At 45.6% G+C, this 16,357-nt stretch overlaps 1 protein-coding gene across 6 annotated transcripts in view; it reads left to right on the forward strand.

The window, feature by feature from the left end:
- LOC120825378 (nucleosome-remodeling factor subunit BPTF-like) overlaps positions 1–16,357 on the forward strand; it is a 38,479-nt gene that overhangs the window by 2,629 nt on the left and 19,493 nt on the right. For 4 of the 6 annotated variants that reach the window (XM_040186975.2, XM_078080525.1, XM_078080524.1 and 1 more), the window contains exons 2-15: positions 1,983–2,805; positions 5,562–5,613; positions 5,765–5,933; positions 7,420–7,638; positions 8,259–8,459; positions 9,358–9,543; positions 9,918–10,063; positions 10,341–10,514; positions 10,645–10,826; positions 11,085–11,216; positions 11,803–11,932; positions 12,553–12,688; positions 12,983–13,270; positions 13,462–15,535. In XM_040186975.2, the coding sequence (XP_040042909.2) occupies positions 1,983–2,805; positions 5,562–5,613; positions 5,765–5,933; positions 7,420–7,638; positions 8,259–8,459; positions 9,358–9,543; positions 9,918–10,063; positions 10,341–10,514; positions 10,645–10,826; positions 11,085–11,216; positions 11,803–11,932; positions 12,553–12,688; positions 12,983–13,270; positions 13,462–15,535 (4,912 nt within the window). The remainder of the gene's footprint in view (positions 1–1,982; positions 2,806–5,561; positions 5,614–5,764; positions 5,934–7,419; positions 7,639–8,258; positions 8,460–9,357; positions 9,544–9,917; positions 10,064–10,340; positions 10,515–10,644; positions 10,827–11,084; positions 11,217–11,802; positions 11,933–12,552; positions 12,689–12,982; positions 13,271–13,461; positions 15,536–16,357) is intronic. The other 2 variants (XM_078080527.1, XM_078080528.1) reach the window with 1 other exon arrangement.

Consider the following 16,357-nt stretch of genomic DNA (forward strand, 5'->3'; position numbering starts at 1 on the left):
AGTGCTACCTGCCGAAATCAATTAACAACTTTTATGTGATGTACAATGAATTCCCGCGCATTACGAGGATGAGACTGGTTTGCTTTGTGACTTTTACTATATTTGCATCATATTTTCATTAGTTGTTTGAAACAAAAAAGTATTTTTTTTTAAAGTGACTGCGGATTGTATTTTCTTTATTTGTTCACCGTATTAAACTTCCCTGCTCTGTGATCAGGCTTCGATGACATTTATGTGGTTCAGGGATTACTCGCATACTTCTCACTTGCAATGGTATTTATGAAGACATGTGAACATGGCAGCCAATTGCGAGGGGTCTTTTACGTAAGACCAGTTGAATAGACCAGAGGTTATATTCGACTTTTTCAGCAAAGGACCCCTAATATCTGGAATTATATATTTTATCTTTTTTTTTTTTTTTAAATGAATGGATAGGAAAACCTTTCCCTCCGTCCTCATTGTGAATTGCTGCTGTGTAGATTTTGGCGCTTTTCCTGCCATGCCAAACCACAAATGTTTTTTAAAATACGTTTAGTATGTCGCTGTCCTTGCACAGGTCATACTGTTACATGCAATTGGGACCTACTACTTTATCATAACATTGCATCGTGAACTCTCGTTTATTCAATATATGTAATAGCTGTCAGTGAACCGCCATCCCTCCGTGTTCACTCTCCAAATTGGCCCCCAACTGTCATCCATCCGTTCGCTCAATCAATTTGACCTGTCAGAGGGTTGTGGTTGATAATGGCTTAAAAGCATGCTGCAAAATCGACATGATGCATTAGGACCTCTTGGCATGTTGGCGTTCTGTACTTGAAATACTATGTATTAAGATATACTATTTCACCTTGTGGGGACATTGGAACACACCCAGAAAGGACACATGCTGTTGGATCTTTTTAAACAAAACGCACAGCTCACCCTTACACGTAGCACTTTTACTTCCACCTGACTCCTGTCACTGGTTATTCCCCAGCTGTCACCCGTTGTGAAGCTTGCAGTTCTGTCGCATAATCCCGTTATTGTTTATCTATTTACCCCGTAATGCTAAATCTAATACAGATACATTTATAAATGTATAAATCTCCAGTTACTCCTCTGTACTGCTTTCTTTTCAATGAACGTGCAGTATGGATGAAGTGGTACAACTTGAAGGATTTTTCTTGTGGTCTCCTTTAGAAAAAATAAATGCAGCAATGTCTACAATAATAAGCTTGAAAATGCCAAAAGGCTTTTAAGTCAAGGCAAGTCGGATTTGTTTTATTATATCAGCCAACATCCCAAATCAAATCAATAAAATCCAATCTGTACCGCATATGACATCCTCTGTCCTTTCCAAACCTTTCCTCCTAATAAATGACAGTGCTAGACTGGCCCACCAGGGGTGTAGTATTCTGCTGATTAGTGCATAGCAACAGATTAAATAAGTATACAGTGATCACCAGGTCAAAACCATACAGTCCGTCTCAGGATCAGGAGCACGTGTCACTGAGCCATTCGTATTATATACAAATGCATTCTTCGACATGTTCCTATGTTCAAAGTACAGTAAATATGCTGAACCAAAAGCATCAATTACACAGTAGAGCAAAAAGCAGCCGTATAAATGGATTTTTTTTCCTCATGCGATAACAGTTTGACTCTTCTGTATCGCGCCGTAATAGACGGTGGCTGATGGCTGCTCGGTCGCACATAATAAGAGATCCTTTTTGCAGGAACTATCTGCGAGCACATGATTAACTTCTGAAGATCGAGACAACTGTTAAAAAGCCCCTCGTAACTTTTTAACAATCTAATGCAACACTATTGGCTCTTCATTGGCCTTTAAAATACACTGTCTTGACCTCTACTCATTTTATCAGCTAACAGTTACCACGTCAACATCTGTTGGCGACATAAAACAAAGATTGTCCTATTTGCTCTTAATTCTCTTTTTTGCCTCCTTTGTCTCACTCCCAACCTGCCCACACTTCTTGCAGGTAGGAGAAAGAGCCGGGCGTTGCGACCGCAGTCCCCCATCTTCGAGGCAAAGGACATTCCCTCCATGGAGCTTCCCAAGTCCTCTGAGGACCTTCAGGTTCCTACCTCACAGCTCCTCAACGTGTCGGCCGTCTACGAGGTCCTCCGCAACTTCGGCTCGGTGCTGCGGCTCTCGCCGTTCCGCTTCGAGGACTTCTGTGCGGCGGTGGCCAGCCAGGAGCAGTGCACGCTGTTGGCAGAGACCCACATCTCCTTGCTCAAAGCTATTCTCAGAGAGGAGGACACCTCTAACACCACGTTCGGCCCCACAGACGTGAAGGACTCTGTGAACTCCACTTTGTATTTCGTGGACGGTATGACCTGGCCGGAGGTGGTGCGGGCGTACTGCGAGAGCGACCCGGAGTACCGGCACATTCTGCCTCTGCAGGAGTGCGAGGATTACCCGTTCGAACCGCTCGAAAGCAAAATCAAAGTTCTCCAGTTTTTGGTGGACCAGTTCCTGGCGACCAACATCGCCCGCGAGGAGCTAATGTCGGAAGGCGTGGTCGCCTACGACGACCACTGCAGGGTATGCCACCGCCTCGGCGACCTGCTGTGCTGTGAGACGTGCTCAGCCGTTTACCATCTGGAGTGTGTGAAGCCGCCTCTGCAGGAAGTGCCGGAGGACGAGTGGCAGTGTGAGGTGTGTGTGGCCCACAAGGTACCCGGCGTGGCCGACTGCATCCCGGAAGCGCAGAGGAGCAAACCGTTCATTCGGCAGCTGCCAGTCGGCTTTGATCGACACCAGCGCAAATACTGGTTCCTTAACCGCCGCATCGTTGTGTAAGTTCACCCGGTTTCGTCCATGTGTCGAGGCTTTTGCATATGATGCAACAGGTGTCCGTGTGGGTGGGATCTTTTTACAGTCTTGATTACTGATAATATACCAAATTATACCATGTGCTCAAACTATTTTCAGATTTAGATTAGGAGTATAATAACCGTACTCTCATGTGATTTGGCGTCATAGAAAGTGTTCATGAACGTCACAAACCATCTGCATGATCGCGAGAGATATTGCCACTAATCCATCCTTCACACACCTGTAATATATTGATTGTACGACACTGTAGCTGATACAGTGCAACTCATGTAACCATAATATTGGTGGGTGTGTTTACTTTGTCTCAGCCACTTGTTCTGAGGTGGTTCATTTAGGGATCCCAGGTGAGCAGAGTGGTCACGAGTGAACCGCATGGACCAAATGACATCCGCTGGGTCTGTTTGTATTGCGCAATACTTGATATACTAGTACAATAAGACTCTAATACGTTGCAGTTATACACAGACTCCAAGTTAAAAGTCTGGTGCCAGTTAAATAAATAAAAAATGATGGTTGGTGTGTGTGTGTGTGTGTGTGTGTGCGCGCTGAGTTACCAGCAGACGGTCTGCTACACAAACCACCGAAGAGCGCTGATCACCTGAACATTGTACTATTTTAAAAGGGAAGGCGGCGTGTGGTTTGTCAGCGCTGCGTTTCACTCTCGCTCCTTTTTCTGCTCTCAGCCAATTGGCCTCCAGCAGGTGCTGTGATACTGATCTCCAATGTGCCTTCAGAGACCGTGTGTTTGTGCATATAAGTAGGGTGCACAGGGGAAAGTTTGTGTGACTAAGTTCATGCAGTGTTGCGTCTTATTGTGTTGGGCCTTGCAGGCGGACGGAAGATCTTTTCACAGATCATTCAATTGTTTTTATGTTTGTTTATCATCAGTGGAATCTAATTATGATTGCATCAATGAGCTCACCAGGGGCCATAGAGAAATAAATTGAAATATTGAGACCACAATTAACCAATTTGCAATTTAGCAGTTATCTACATTTAATTAAATTGTTCCCACATTTTGATTCATTAGTGGGCGCAACTTGTTAAATCATTTTGGTGGTACCCAAGACTATGTCGTTCACTCCAGCCAATACCCGTCACTGGTCTCTGGTTAAGCATCGCTTTTAATTTTAAAGAGATTTCTCTTGGAACTGTGATACAGACACACACAAACAGTATATACGACAATGAGAGCTGAATGAATGGGAATCTTCATTTGTTTCTAGGAATGTGGATCGTTTGCAGGGCGATGCGCCCGCTGGTCTCTGCTTCGACTTAGTCTCAACCCTCAAAGTTGTGGTCATGACTCTGTTTAGGTGGCTTTGGCTTCAACACTGGTGTTATACTTTAAATCACTCATCTTTATATATTTATTGTGTGCATGTGTGTGTGTTTGTGTACATGAGAGGGAAGTGGTTAAAAAACGTGAGCTTACCCAATTTCCCCACAGTTTAACATTCTAGCGGAAAACACGGTTGTAACCATTTTCCAAAGTTACCCTTTGATTTATAAATATGTTTTGGTGTTCAGAAAAACACAAGTTACCTTAGGTCATTATTGAAGCACATTATATTTCGGGTTAGCGGTTTTTCGTTCGACCCCCTGCACTCTACTCTGTGGTCAGATTGAAGAGATTTAAACTTTGATTCTGTGACGGTTAATATGTTCAGATCAGATAATCTGAGATCCAGTGATCCAACATGCGAACCATGAACCTTCAGGGGCCCTTGTTACTACTTAAATGTGCACACATTTTGATGCTCAGCTTCCAGTTTATTTTACCAATGACTGGTGATTTCTGCTATTGTTATTAAACTGAAGCTCTGAGGCATCTTTTGCTCTTCTCCGCCCCTTCAATCGTCAGTCTGAATCAATCATTGCACCCTATTTCGGGAAAGTATTTTGTGGCAAACACTTTATTCTAAGTAACATCGGTCTATAAAGAGGACTTTCTACAACTTAAAAGCATGAAAGATGATTCAGAAGGACAACAGCACTTGCTGCAGGCGAGTGCATTTTAAGGAAATGATAACAAAAACAAAGTATAAATGTATTCTTCTTATGTAATCTACTTTCAATATCTAATACATTGTACAGTCAAATACAACAAGCGACTAAACAATGAACTGATAATTCTCTTCAGTGCCATGGATTCTCTTCTGGCTCTAAAGTGCTGTTTTGGGACACGCGTGTAAAACATTTTTAATTAGAAACGCTCTTAAAATAAATAATTTGTGAATGGAAAATTGTTGCCAAGAGACGTATAAGACTCCATCCAGCTCTGTGTGTGTGTCTGATACGCCTGAGCTTTAGTCCCTTAACAAATGTTACACACTTTCTATCCTTAAATATTGACATCATGTTTGTCCGTGGCACAGAATGAGACTTTCTATTGATGAGTGAGTCTGTCTGGCGATGTGAGATGAAGAAACCTTTGGAGTAACATTCTGATAGAAACCTTTTGAAGTGTGCGAGATGGACTTACTCTGCTGTGTTTCCCATGATGCCTTTGCCGTTTGGCTCTGCTCAGATTTAGAGCAACAGCAAAGCAGCGGTCTCTGCTAAATACAGTGTGAGGAGTATTTACATGAAGTACACTGGACAAAAGGCTAACGAATACTCCTTAAACACAGAAGTAGAGAAGAAAGAAGCCCCGCGTAGATCACATCCTCGCCGCTGTGTCTCCTAATGTTGCCCCTCCTGTCTCCCCCCACAGCGAGGAGGATGGCGAGCAGGAGGACAAAGCCATCTGGTACTACAGCACCAAGGTAGACTCAACTGGTCGCTTTCCCTCGCTGAATCCTTTTGTTTTAGAAAGATTTGACTTTTCATCACTTGTGTGTCCCGATCTCCTCCTCCTGATCGACACAATACATCCCAACATTCCCTGTGAACCCATGTGGTGTTGCACTTTGTTAGGTCCAGCTGGCCGAGCTCATCGACTGCTTGGATAAGGAGTACTGGGAGGGCGACCTGTACGCGGCGCTCGAGGAGATCAGGGACGAGGTGCATGCACACATGGACATCACCGAGGACCTGACCAACAAGGCCCGCGGCAGCAACAAGTGTTTCCTCACCGCCGCTAACGGTAAGAAAGTCTCCACCTCCTCTCGGTTTGCTAAATATGAACTAATTGTCAGAAGACGTGAGATGCCTTTTGGTGTCATTATGGAATGAGTGGAAGAAGGATCTCTTTTCTTTCTTTTCTCCATCTTCCGCCTCAGTCTCTCCAATCGCCGAACTACCCCAGTCCCCCCCCCCCTACCCCCTCCCTCGATTCTTATGAATGCCATCGAGTCATAGATAGCCGGGCCGCAGGAATGAACCCAGCTATTATGTAACCTTACTCTGGTCCCGGTTTGACCAATGTCCAGCCCCCCTTCAGTCGCTCCTCGCTTCAGACAAAAATATTCCGCCCGCCGTGTCCTTGAAAATGATGCACTTGTGAGCAGATCACATTGATTGATTGATTGAAATCAGTTTTGAGCGCAGTGAGAATGAAGGATTCAAACACAGCGCTCCTGTATGGGGGGGGGGGGGGGGGGTACTTTTGATGCAGTGTTTCAAGTGGAAGCGAGCACTTGTATTACTCGTAACTGTTGTATGCCAGTGTGAGTACAGCTTTACATCCCAGTGGTTTCTGTTTTGTGTGTCTTTTTAAACGCTATGATGACGTAGCACACTTGATACTTGTGAGAGATGGTTTACGGCTCAGGAGTGTTCAACAGACGATTGATGTCACCACGTGTCTGTTTGTATCTAATGTCTTTCAGCTTCCCTCAGGTCGTCCTGCTCAGTGCAGATGGGGGCTTTTTGTTGCTCAGCTTATGTTGAATCACAAATGGTGCGACGAATGAGTCCTTCTCTGCTGCAGAGCTTCCGTCTGCTCGGTCCATCGTTTTTATGTCTCGATACGCGACACATTAACGCCGCAGTATCACCGCACGTTATTGTTTTACAGCACGTTTGGATGTTAATTACTGCTGGTCGACATCAACAAGGACTTACACATTTAAAAGTTTGTACATGAAGCCATTTAATGCAAGTACTGTAAACAGTCTTGCTGCTACCATCTGTGAAGTGTGAACGAGCAGATTTTTTAGTAGGTTAATCTTTTACTTTCTAAAAGAGTCATGTTCTGTTTGTATGGTAACTTTTCAAGCTTGGATCACAGCATACCATGAAAACAAACAACAAATACAGATGTACAAAGGAGAACTCAAGAACAGCTGAATACAAGCAATCATTCAGCCGCACCTGAGCAATGATGATAATCTTGCCTCCATAAATAAACAACCTTTCCTTCTCAACTCGTATCTTCTCAATGGACTATGGCTTTTAATGTGCGCTCAGTGGTCTTCCCATCGCTGTTAGATAACAACTCATTTTCTTTTCTGTGTTTAGTTTTAGAACGGGTGCTCTCAGTTTCAGTATGAGATTCCAATGACTCTACTACTGCTTTTATCTTTGCTGTGTTGTTCATCACACCCTCGATTATGATTTCATTATAATCCCTCGCCGTCTACTTTCTTATCCTTTTCGTCTCTTGTTGTCCGTTTGCTTCTGTCGTCCAGAGGAGATCCTGGATCGGCTGCGGGCTAAGAAGGAGGAGGAGCTGGAGGAGGTGAAGAGACGGGCTGCCGAGGAGGCGCTGAAAGCGCGGATGGAGAAGGAGAAGGAAGACGAAGAGGCCAGGATGAGGGACGGGGGACAACAGGAGGACCAGGGCAAAGATGTGACAGAAGATGGGAAGACTCAAGAAGAGGCCACTGAGGAGAAGCAGGATGGTGGAGGTATTTGTGATGTTGCTATTTCACAAAATATTCGGACAACTATGTAGCTGAAAATAACGCTAATGCTAGCACAAAAACAGTAGCCTCTGAAAATCTGTTTCTCTGGGTCTCAGTACTTCCATTTCCTTTTGAAGAAAAGTACATCATCACTATGGGGAAATTACCTTTTGATTCTGAGTCCCGTGGTTATTTGGCTCTAGGACCGATTAGAAATGCTGTGTTCTTTTCCACGACAAGTGACAAGGTTTAATTTATATAAATATATATATATGTTTTACTGCTTATGTTTTATGCAGTGCAATAAAGAGGCCCCTTTAAGGAATGATCAAACATTTATTGTATGTGCAGCAGAACAAAGCTTATTGCCCCCAATCATTATGCATTTAAATGCCTATTCATTGCATATATTTCATCTTAAAAATCTAAAGGTAGTATGAAGTAGCTCTGGCAAAAGTCTCCAAATAGTGGGTTACTTTCTATTGTGTTAGTAGAGTTTTTTTGGTTTTGACCTCCTTTTGTCAGACCAAATCATTGCTGCTGCTCTTCATTGTCCACACGTTTTGTATGCACAATTCCATAATATCCACAATGTTTACAACGTTGCCGCTGTTCACCTGTAGTTGTTGAAGCTGCACACACTGGCCACGGTGGCAGTAGTGGCAGTAGCATCTCAGACGGACCTACACTTACGGCAGGCTCGCCTCCGCTCCCCACCGCCGCGAGCTCCGGCCGGGCCTCGGAGTCCCCGAAGACCTCGGCCGCCGCGGAAGCGGTTCTGATAGCGGGATGTTCCCATGTGAAGGTCTCTAACAACGGCGAAGGTATACGAGGACATTTCACGGGGACGTTGACTTCATTGAGCTTTTCCTTTTTGAGGGGATCGGCTTTGGTGTCGCAGTCTGCAGCGGAATGAATCTCATTGCAGTGCCTTGTTAGTTGCTTCGGCCATTTCTCGGCCTGTTTCTTTGCATGTGGCTCTCATTCCATCTGCTGGCTTTTTTGTTCAATTGTCCAATGTTTATTTCTCGAGACCCAGAGTCCGCCCTGCAACACCTCCTGCCATTTTGCGCCAGAACTCATGTGCTCTTTTCCCCTAAAGAGCTGTGATGCTGATTGCATCGATGGATATGCAATCAGAAGGCATTGTCACCACACTCCGCATGACAAGAACCGGGCCTCGGTCCACTGGGGACAGCATTTCCGTTGCCTGGCAGAATAATTCTCATAAATAAGCTTTTTCCTCGGCTGCTTGCTTGTATGCTTCCGAACGAATCCCTCTCATTTTAGGTAGCGGCTTTGTTGAAAAAAAATGCACATATTCATCCATGATAATTACAGAGCTTCTCTACTCAGTCGAGTTGTGTAAGTCTTGTTAGAGCCGTGCCTGCACTGGGTGCCCCTTGTTTTCCGGAGTCCCTCCATAATGTGTTGGTTATTTGGTTCATGTATTACTTGTGACTTATCAGTAGAGGGAGCTGTAGCATCAACCATTTCAGAGCTGTCACAAGAAAGTTTCTACGTTCATTAGGACTAAGCTTCTGCTTGGTCGTCCTTCACTGCTTTGATGCCAAAGACTGGTTATTCTAGAACAGCGATGTCGGCCGTACTCACTCGTGCAAACCCTTAAAGACAACCGGGGTGAAAGACGACACGACCCAGCCAAGCTGATATTGCTCATGTAACGGTCCAACTCTTTTGGATTGTCCGTCTATGTGACAGAAAACCCATCGTCAGATTCTGTCGCGGGCAGTGGAGATGGCACCCAGAGCCTGAGCCGGCCAGCCCAGAGCAGCGAGGAGAACAGTGACGGCAGCGCGGCACCCCGGCCTGCTCCCCAAGGACCTGAACCTCCAGACCTCGCCGACAAATCCTCCCAGTCATCCATGGCCAGCCTCGATGACACAGGTCTGGGGGGGGAAACCTGTCATAACTAAGTTTTGCGTTCTAATTTCTGTGGAAAGCTGTACTCTGCTCTACTTGGGTGTAAGTGAAGGTGGTCTAGTAAGGATTGTGATCTTGAGACTTCTGGATAAAATCAATGTGGTGTTGAATTAACTTTGGTGAAAAGTGAAAAACAAATCTAGTAATCTACACATTGTACTTTGTCTGTTTTAAGGCCTGTCTTACATGAGTTTTCAATAAGTATTCTCACTGTTACGTTCGTTATGCAACCACTGGTACTTGCTAATGTTCTCGCTTTCAGTGGTCATTGCGCATCATACACCCTTTCAAATAGACTTTAAGCTAAGAAATGGCCTTTTCTCTCATTGGGTTTGCAGGAGATGGCAAGGACTCCGCTAACGGCGAGGCGGGTCTCGGCTGCAGGAAGTCTGCTGCCACTCGCATGGTGACCCGGCTCAGGAACCCGGACAGTAAGCTCAGCCAGATGAAGAACCAACAGGTGGCCAACAAGGGTTTCAAAGAGGTGAGAAGAGCCTAAAAGAATGATCATTTTCATTCTTTTAGAGGACACAATTTTAAAAACTGCGTAGTGCTAAACACAAAGCTGACAATCTTTTAAACCGTGTCCCTAACTAACGTGTTACACATTAAAGCATAGGTTTTTGCTTTGAAGGCTGCATTCTCATTGTGTGTGAGGATGCTCATTTTATGCAGAGAATAGAATACACGGGAATATGAACGTTTGTCATGAGGCGATATTAAGATGAATCTGAATGACTCCGGTCCCCCTGCCTGTACAGATACTAGTAGTAAATGCACACGGTGACGTCACCCGTGTGACCACACGGGGCAAAGAGATGATCAAGGGGACTCTCAGCCAATACTTCAAACTCGGCCAGGAGGGAAAATACCGCGTCTATCATAACCAGTACAGTTCCAATACTGTGGCCCTCAACAAACACCAGCACAGAGAGGCAAGTAAAACCCAAACCTGTTGTTTTTGCTATTGTTTAGAGGTACTCCAACATTAAATAATTTTTAATTTTTAGGTTTTCTACACTATTATAAAGACATCAAAGTCACATGGGTTTTTATTTTGATCAGGACCACGACAAGAGGCGGCATCTCTCCCACAAGTTCTGCATGACACCCGCAGGAGAGTTTAAGTGGAATGGGTCTATCCATGGCTCCAAGCTGCTGACCATCTCCACACTGAGAATCACCATCATCCAGCTGGAGAACAACGTTCCTTCGCCATTCATGCACCCTAACTGGGCCTCACACAGGTACTGGCACTGTGTACTGTGATATGGAAACATTTCATTACAATTCTTGCGTGGTGTGCTATGTACTTTATAAACACACAAAATGCTCATTAAGTTGTCCGTCTTGCTGCCGTTGGTGTCCTTTTCATTAAATCCACTTATTTATACATCATGAAAAAGTCACAATTAAAGCACCTTTCCAAAAGTAAACAGACACCATGACGAGAAAACTTAATGTGGTCTTAGTGTTTTCTTAATGATTCTTTGCCGGTTTTGTAGGACCAATTGGATCAAAGCTGTTCAGATGTGCAGTAAAGCCAGAGAGTTTGCGCTGGCTCTGGCCATCCTGGAGTGTGCCATCAAACCTGTCGCCATGCTGCCTCTCTGGAAGGACTCACTGGGCCACACCAGGTAGTACAGCGTGTTCGTATGTGGGCTGTACCAACTGTAAGAAATCTGTGCTTTTGTTATTTTGTCAACACATGCTTGAGATATTACCACATATTAGCTATAGTTCCACACCTACACTGTGGTTTTAAATGCAAGAAGTATTTCAAAATTCTACTCAAACAAGCGTTCACCATGTACACTTGGGTTGTGTGGTTAGTTCAGCAGATCAAATCAAAAGGCCCACTTTAGCTGTGAGGCATAATATTTAGACTGCCACCCACCTCTGCATCTACTACTGATGTAACACCACAAGGCCCCTTTTTTAAAGCCCCAATTGATTTCTCAGGGTTAGGATCAGAGTGTGTGTACGTGTGAGACTGAACTGTGAGCAAAGTTATATGAAAGAGACTGTTTAATTTCTAAACTATCACTAGTCAGTGCTTTAATTATACTTTTACAGACTTAAGAAGCTTTCCAATTGTTTACTCACTTATTAACGAAATACTTATTTACATACATGTCTCAAATGGCTGAAGGGATGCTGTGATGGTAGAATCAATGGTATATATCAATTTTACTGTGCTTCATACTTTTATTCTGTTTTCAGGTTAAATCGCATGACTTCCATGGAACGTGAAGAGAAGGAGAAAGTGAAGAAGCGGGAGAAGAAGCTGGAGGATGAGGAGACAATGCAACAGGCCACCTGGGTCAAGTACACCTTTCCAATCAAGCATCAGGTAGGTTGTCAATCCTAGCAATGAACCTATTCTCTGCATGCATTTGCACTGTGGAGAGAGGAGAGTACAGGGGGGAAAGTGCAAACTCCACACAGAAAGGCCTTTGGACGGGTTTGAACCCAGGACCGTTTTGCTGTGGGGTGATGGTGCCAACTGTTATGTTTACATAAGTCAATATATCAGATTGAGATTGGACCACCATCACTGGCTTGATTTCATGAGATACCGACACAATAAATATTCTACTTTTGTTGTCTGCATACTCAACATAAAACTTTGGACAATAGAATAACAGCAAAACTATTTCCGTCTGGTCTACTTGAAGATTTAGAACTTGCTGCCAGGAAAACGGAGGCGTTGCTCAGGGGAAAAACGCAGTGTATGTTGTGCGAGTGACCATCAAGGGCTCTTTGATGCAGCCAGTTGAGTTACGATGCGAGTCATTTCCAGCAGCAATTAGTGATCATTTAGTGAATCACCTCTGAACTTTTAATCTCTCCTTATGCCTTATGCCCTTTTTTATTCTGTCTTTCCTAATTCACTTTCTCTGTTTGAACCTTGCATCTCTTTTTCCTTCTTTTTTTACTCATTCCTCTTCTATGTTGTGGTCGTACTTGAAGGTGTGGAAGCAGAAGGGAGAGGAGTATCGCGTTACAGGCTACGGCGGCTGGAGTTGGATCAGTAAGACTTACATGCAGCGGTTTGTCCCCCGGCTGCCCGGCAACACCAACGCTAACTACCGCAAAGAACTGGAAGGTCTGGAGACGTTTTTGGGCCTATAATGTGGTTTTCTATCATTTGACTGTAAAAGTGAATTTGTCTCTGTCAGTGATCTTGTGTTTTCAGTTTTGTATTCTGTGAATGTCTTTTGATAGTTCTCTGGTTTTAAATTCATACTTAGTTTATGTTCTTGTTTATCCGCTTACCATTTAGGCTGCTACCAATTATTTCCAATGTCCCGCAAAGCTGCGGATTAACTGCAGTGTCAAAAACACGTTATTGATGCGATAGAGATGTTGTTTTGTAATTCAGTCACTTTGTCCCAAAAAGATGCCAAACTTGGCAAGAAATGTACCCTGTTGGATTTGAGTCGACATCTCGGTGTGGCTGCATCAGGAGCTCAGCAAGCTGCCGTCTCAAGCGGCGAGGCAAAAGATCAAGACATCTCCAAGTCTGCACCAGATCCTCCGATGACTGTTGAAGAGTCTAAAGAGGAGATGGAAGAGGAAAAGAAACACGGGGTGGATGAAAAGGAGAAGTCTGAGGAATTGTCGGCCGACGGATCGCCTGCAGAGATGGAGGTGGACCCCACTGACGCGCCAATAGAGGAAATGCAAAGTACGGCCGTGTCTAATCGCACAGTATTCAATTGCATGTGGCTCAAGAGTTGTGCTTTACACCTAAACCACTATTAGAATGACAATTTAGCATTGTGTGTCCTTTCCAAGCGTTTTCAACTTGATTGACAGCGATTGTAAAGATAATTGTATATTAATGGAGATTAAAATCGGACTTAATGTTTCCTCCAGGGCCGAGTCTTCAGCAAGAAAAGGCCTCCGTGAAGGAGGAGCCCACGGAGAGCCCTACACGACCCTTTAACTACGATGTAGTGGATGTCAGCAAAGGCTTCCTCACCCGCGTTGCCTACAAGAAGAAGAAGTCCTCCAAGCTGGACGTCCTGCTGGAGCGACGAGTGAAGCAGCACATTATTGAGGAGAGGCAGAGGCAGCAGGTGCCTGCCCCCAAATGTCAGATCCCCACACCAGTTTCGTCCTTTTTAAACCCTGCTGCGAGCACTCCTGTCCGGCCGCGGGCCCCACTCAAGCCCGAAACTCTTGCCCAGACACAGCTGGCGCTGGGCAAAGCTGTGAAAGTGGAGGAGAAATCTTCCACACAAACTCCATCGGCAGGAAAACTCGGAGGAGGTGAAGTCAAAGGGGAGAGTGAGGCTGAACTCTCTAAAACTACGGAGGAGACTTCCTCTCCGCTTCCTCCTCCTCCTCCGGTTCCAGACTCCACTCACAAAGACAGTTGCAGCACGGGGACACAAAACCAAACTGCCTCCGTACCTCAGGTACTGGAGGCAGACTTGGTGGAAAGGACTATGGGGCCAAAAGAAACTGATCAGAGCAAAAGAGACTGTTCAGGGCAAGAGGGCGTCACATTGCCTGATGTACATGAAGCGTCGGAGGGGGGGATTTATAGCTCTTTAGAGCAACAAACAGCCAGCGTATCATCAAATGTTACCACGGCTGCACATGTTGAAAACACAGGGTCTGAGGTACCCGACTTGAAATCCGCCTCTCTAAGAACATCATGTCTGCTTAACCAGATAAGCAGTCAAAACACATCTCCTTCTAAAGGTATCCAGCAAAACCCAGAAAATGTAAGTTCATTGCATCCATGCACAGAGGAGAATGGCACGGGGCAACAGGAGAACCGAGAAACTGTACACGGTGCTGGACCGGGTAGACCCGAAGGCAACAGCGCTCCTAAGCCGGTTTCTGCTCTCCCTCAGGTCAACGGTAACGATGGCTTGGCCAGTGAACGCATGTTGAGGGATTCTGTGATGAGCTCAAATAACGGTGTACTTAGTCCACCGCCGCTGCTGAACAGCATCGGTAAAATCGAAGAACGAGGGCTACTTGTCGAGGACGGTGTGCAGCTGAAGCCATTAGTGAACGGAGATTTGGCCCCTCTCAATGATTACGCTGAGGCCGGGGACAAGGAACCGAGCCCAGCCGCTAAGGTAGAGAGCAAGACAATGATGTCAGACCAGGATTACAAACCCCCACTGAAGGTGGCGAGGCTGGAGCACAACGTAAAAGCCATTGAAGCTAATAGTCAAAGCACTCAGCACAGCAGCGCTGAGACGAAACCCACTCCTGTGCTCAAGATCATCAGAATGTCCCCGTCTCCCATACCCTCAGCGGAAGACTCCAGTCTGAGCGACGACTTCGCTGAGGAGAACAACAACACCGGGGCGACAGAACCGGCGAAGGCCGTCATCACCCAGGTAACCACCACCACCTCCACAACCACCACAACCGTAGTTTGCACGCAGATGAAGGTGGCTGGAGTGCCGTCGAGCGCCTCCGGAGTGGTTACCGAGCCCGTGGCGTCGCTGACGGAGAGCAGCGCGGTGTCCACCCTTACCACCATGACCAAAACGACTGTGACCAAAGTCTGTTCCCCCGGGCCCGACGCCCAGTCAGAGGACGGCCAGGGTGAGGTGGTGGCGCAGGAAGAGAAGGCGGCGCTCTCGGCCTGCGTCAGTAAGTCCACCAGGGACTTCAGGGGTAAGACCTCATCAGTGTCCGTCACCGTGAGCCTCGAGGACTCGTCGTCGACCACGGGCCGCGTCCGCCTCCTCAAGTTCTCCCGCACCAAGAAGACCCGCTCGGACACCGCGCTTCCTTCGTATCGCAAGTTCGTCACAAAGAGCAACCGCAAGAGCATTTTTGTTCTGCCGCACGACGACCTGAAGGTGCTGGCGAGGAGAGGCGGGTTCCGCGAGGTGTCCATCTTCAGCTACAACTCGAAGCCAGCGCTGGATATCTGGCCATATCCTTCACCGAGGCCCACGTTTGGCATCACCTGGAGGTAAGCGGGCCGAAGCTTTCTCAACCACCTAAACAGCAAGGGTTGTTCAAAGCTTCCATTCCTTCTGTCCTTGTGCTCGCCGCACGCGTAATTCCTCACTGATCAAGAAGCGCTTCTTCGTGGTGAAAGTCCGTCGTTGCATTTGACCCATCCGAGCATCCGTGATTAGTGGGGAGCATTCTGTGGCCGGGATCTTGTTCAAGGGCGACGGCTGTGGTATGTAGTCGATATCTGACACGCAGGTCACTTTGTGTGTCAGAGGGGGAAAGACAAACCGAGGAAAACAATTTGTAACATAGACGCCTAAACAAATACAACTCTAGTTCAAAAGACAGACATTCCAAAACCAAAATATAAAAGTAAATATAATATAAAGTAAATATAAAGAGTCAGTCAGACATGATTTGTATCTACTGCCTCCACGAAAATCATGAATTCCAAAATCTCCAAGACCGTACTGAAAATTCACGTTTAATAAAAAGATATTCCGAGAAAATTCAACAATTGCCTTATTTTATAAATCTTCAGCAAAATATTTTGTAAAAAACCTCAGAACACCCCTTTTTGTTTTTCTTTTTAAAACTCTCCAGCAAAAGAAAGTGCACCTGGTCTAAGGAGTTGTTCTGCTATTTTTCTGTGAGAGCGGATATCCAAAAAATATGGCTGTGGTACAAAGTATAAGAGCAGGATTAGCAGCTGAGAATGTACATTTGGAGAAGGCTGCTAGAGTTCAGACCGCCGTCTCCTGCTGGAGTCAAAGGGCCCTGTCCTGTTGATTTGTTTGTCTCCCTCCCTGTCTGCTGTTTGTGGCTTTGTCCCTGA

The sequence above is a fragment of the Gasterosteus aculeatus genome, chromosome 9, assembly GCF_964276395.1.
Source record: "Gasterosteus aculeatus chromosome 9, fGasAcu3.hap1.1, whole genome shotgun sequence".
NCBI lineage: Eukaryota > Metazoa > Chordata > Actinopteri > Perciformes > Gasterosteidae > Gasterosteus > Gasterosteus aculeatus.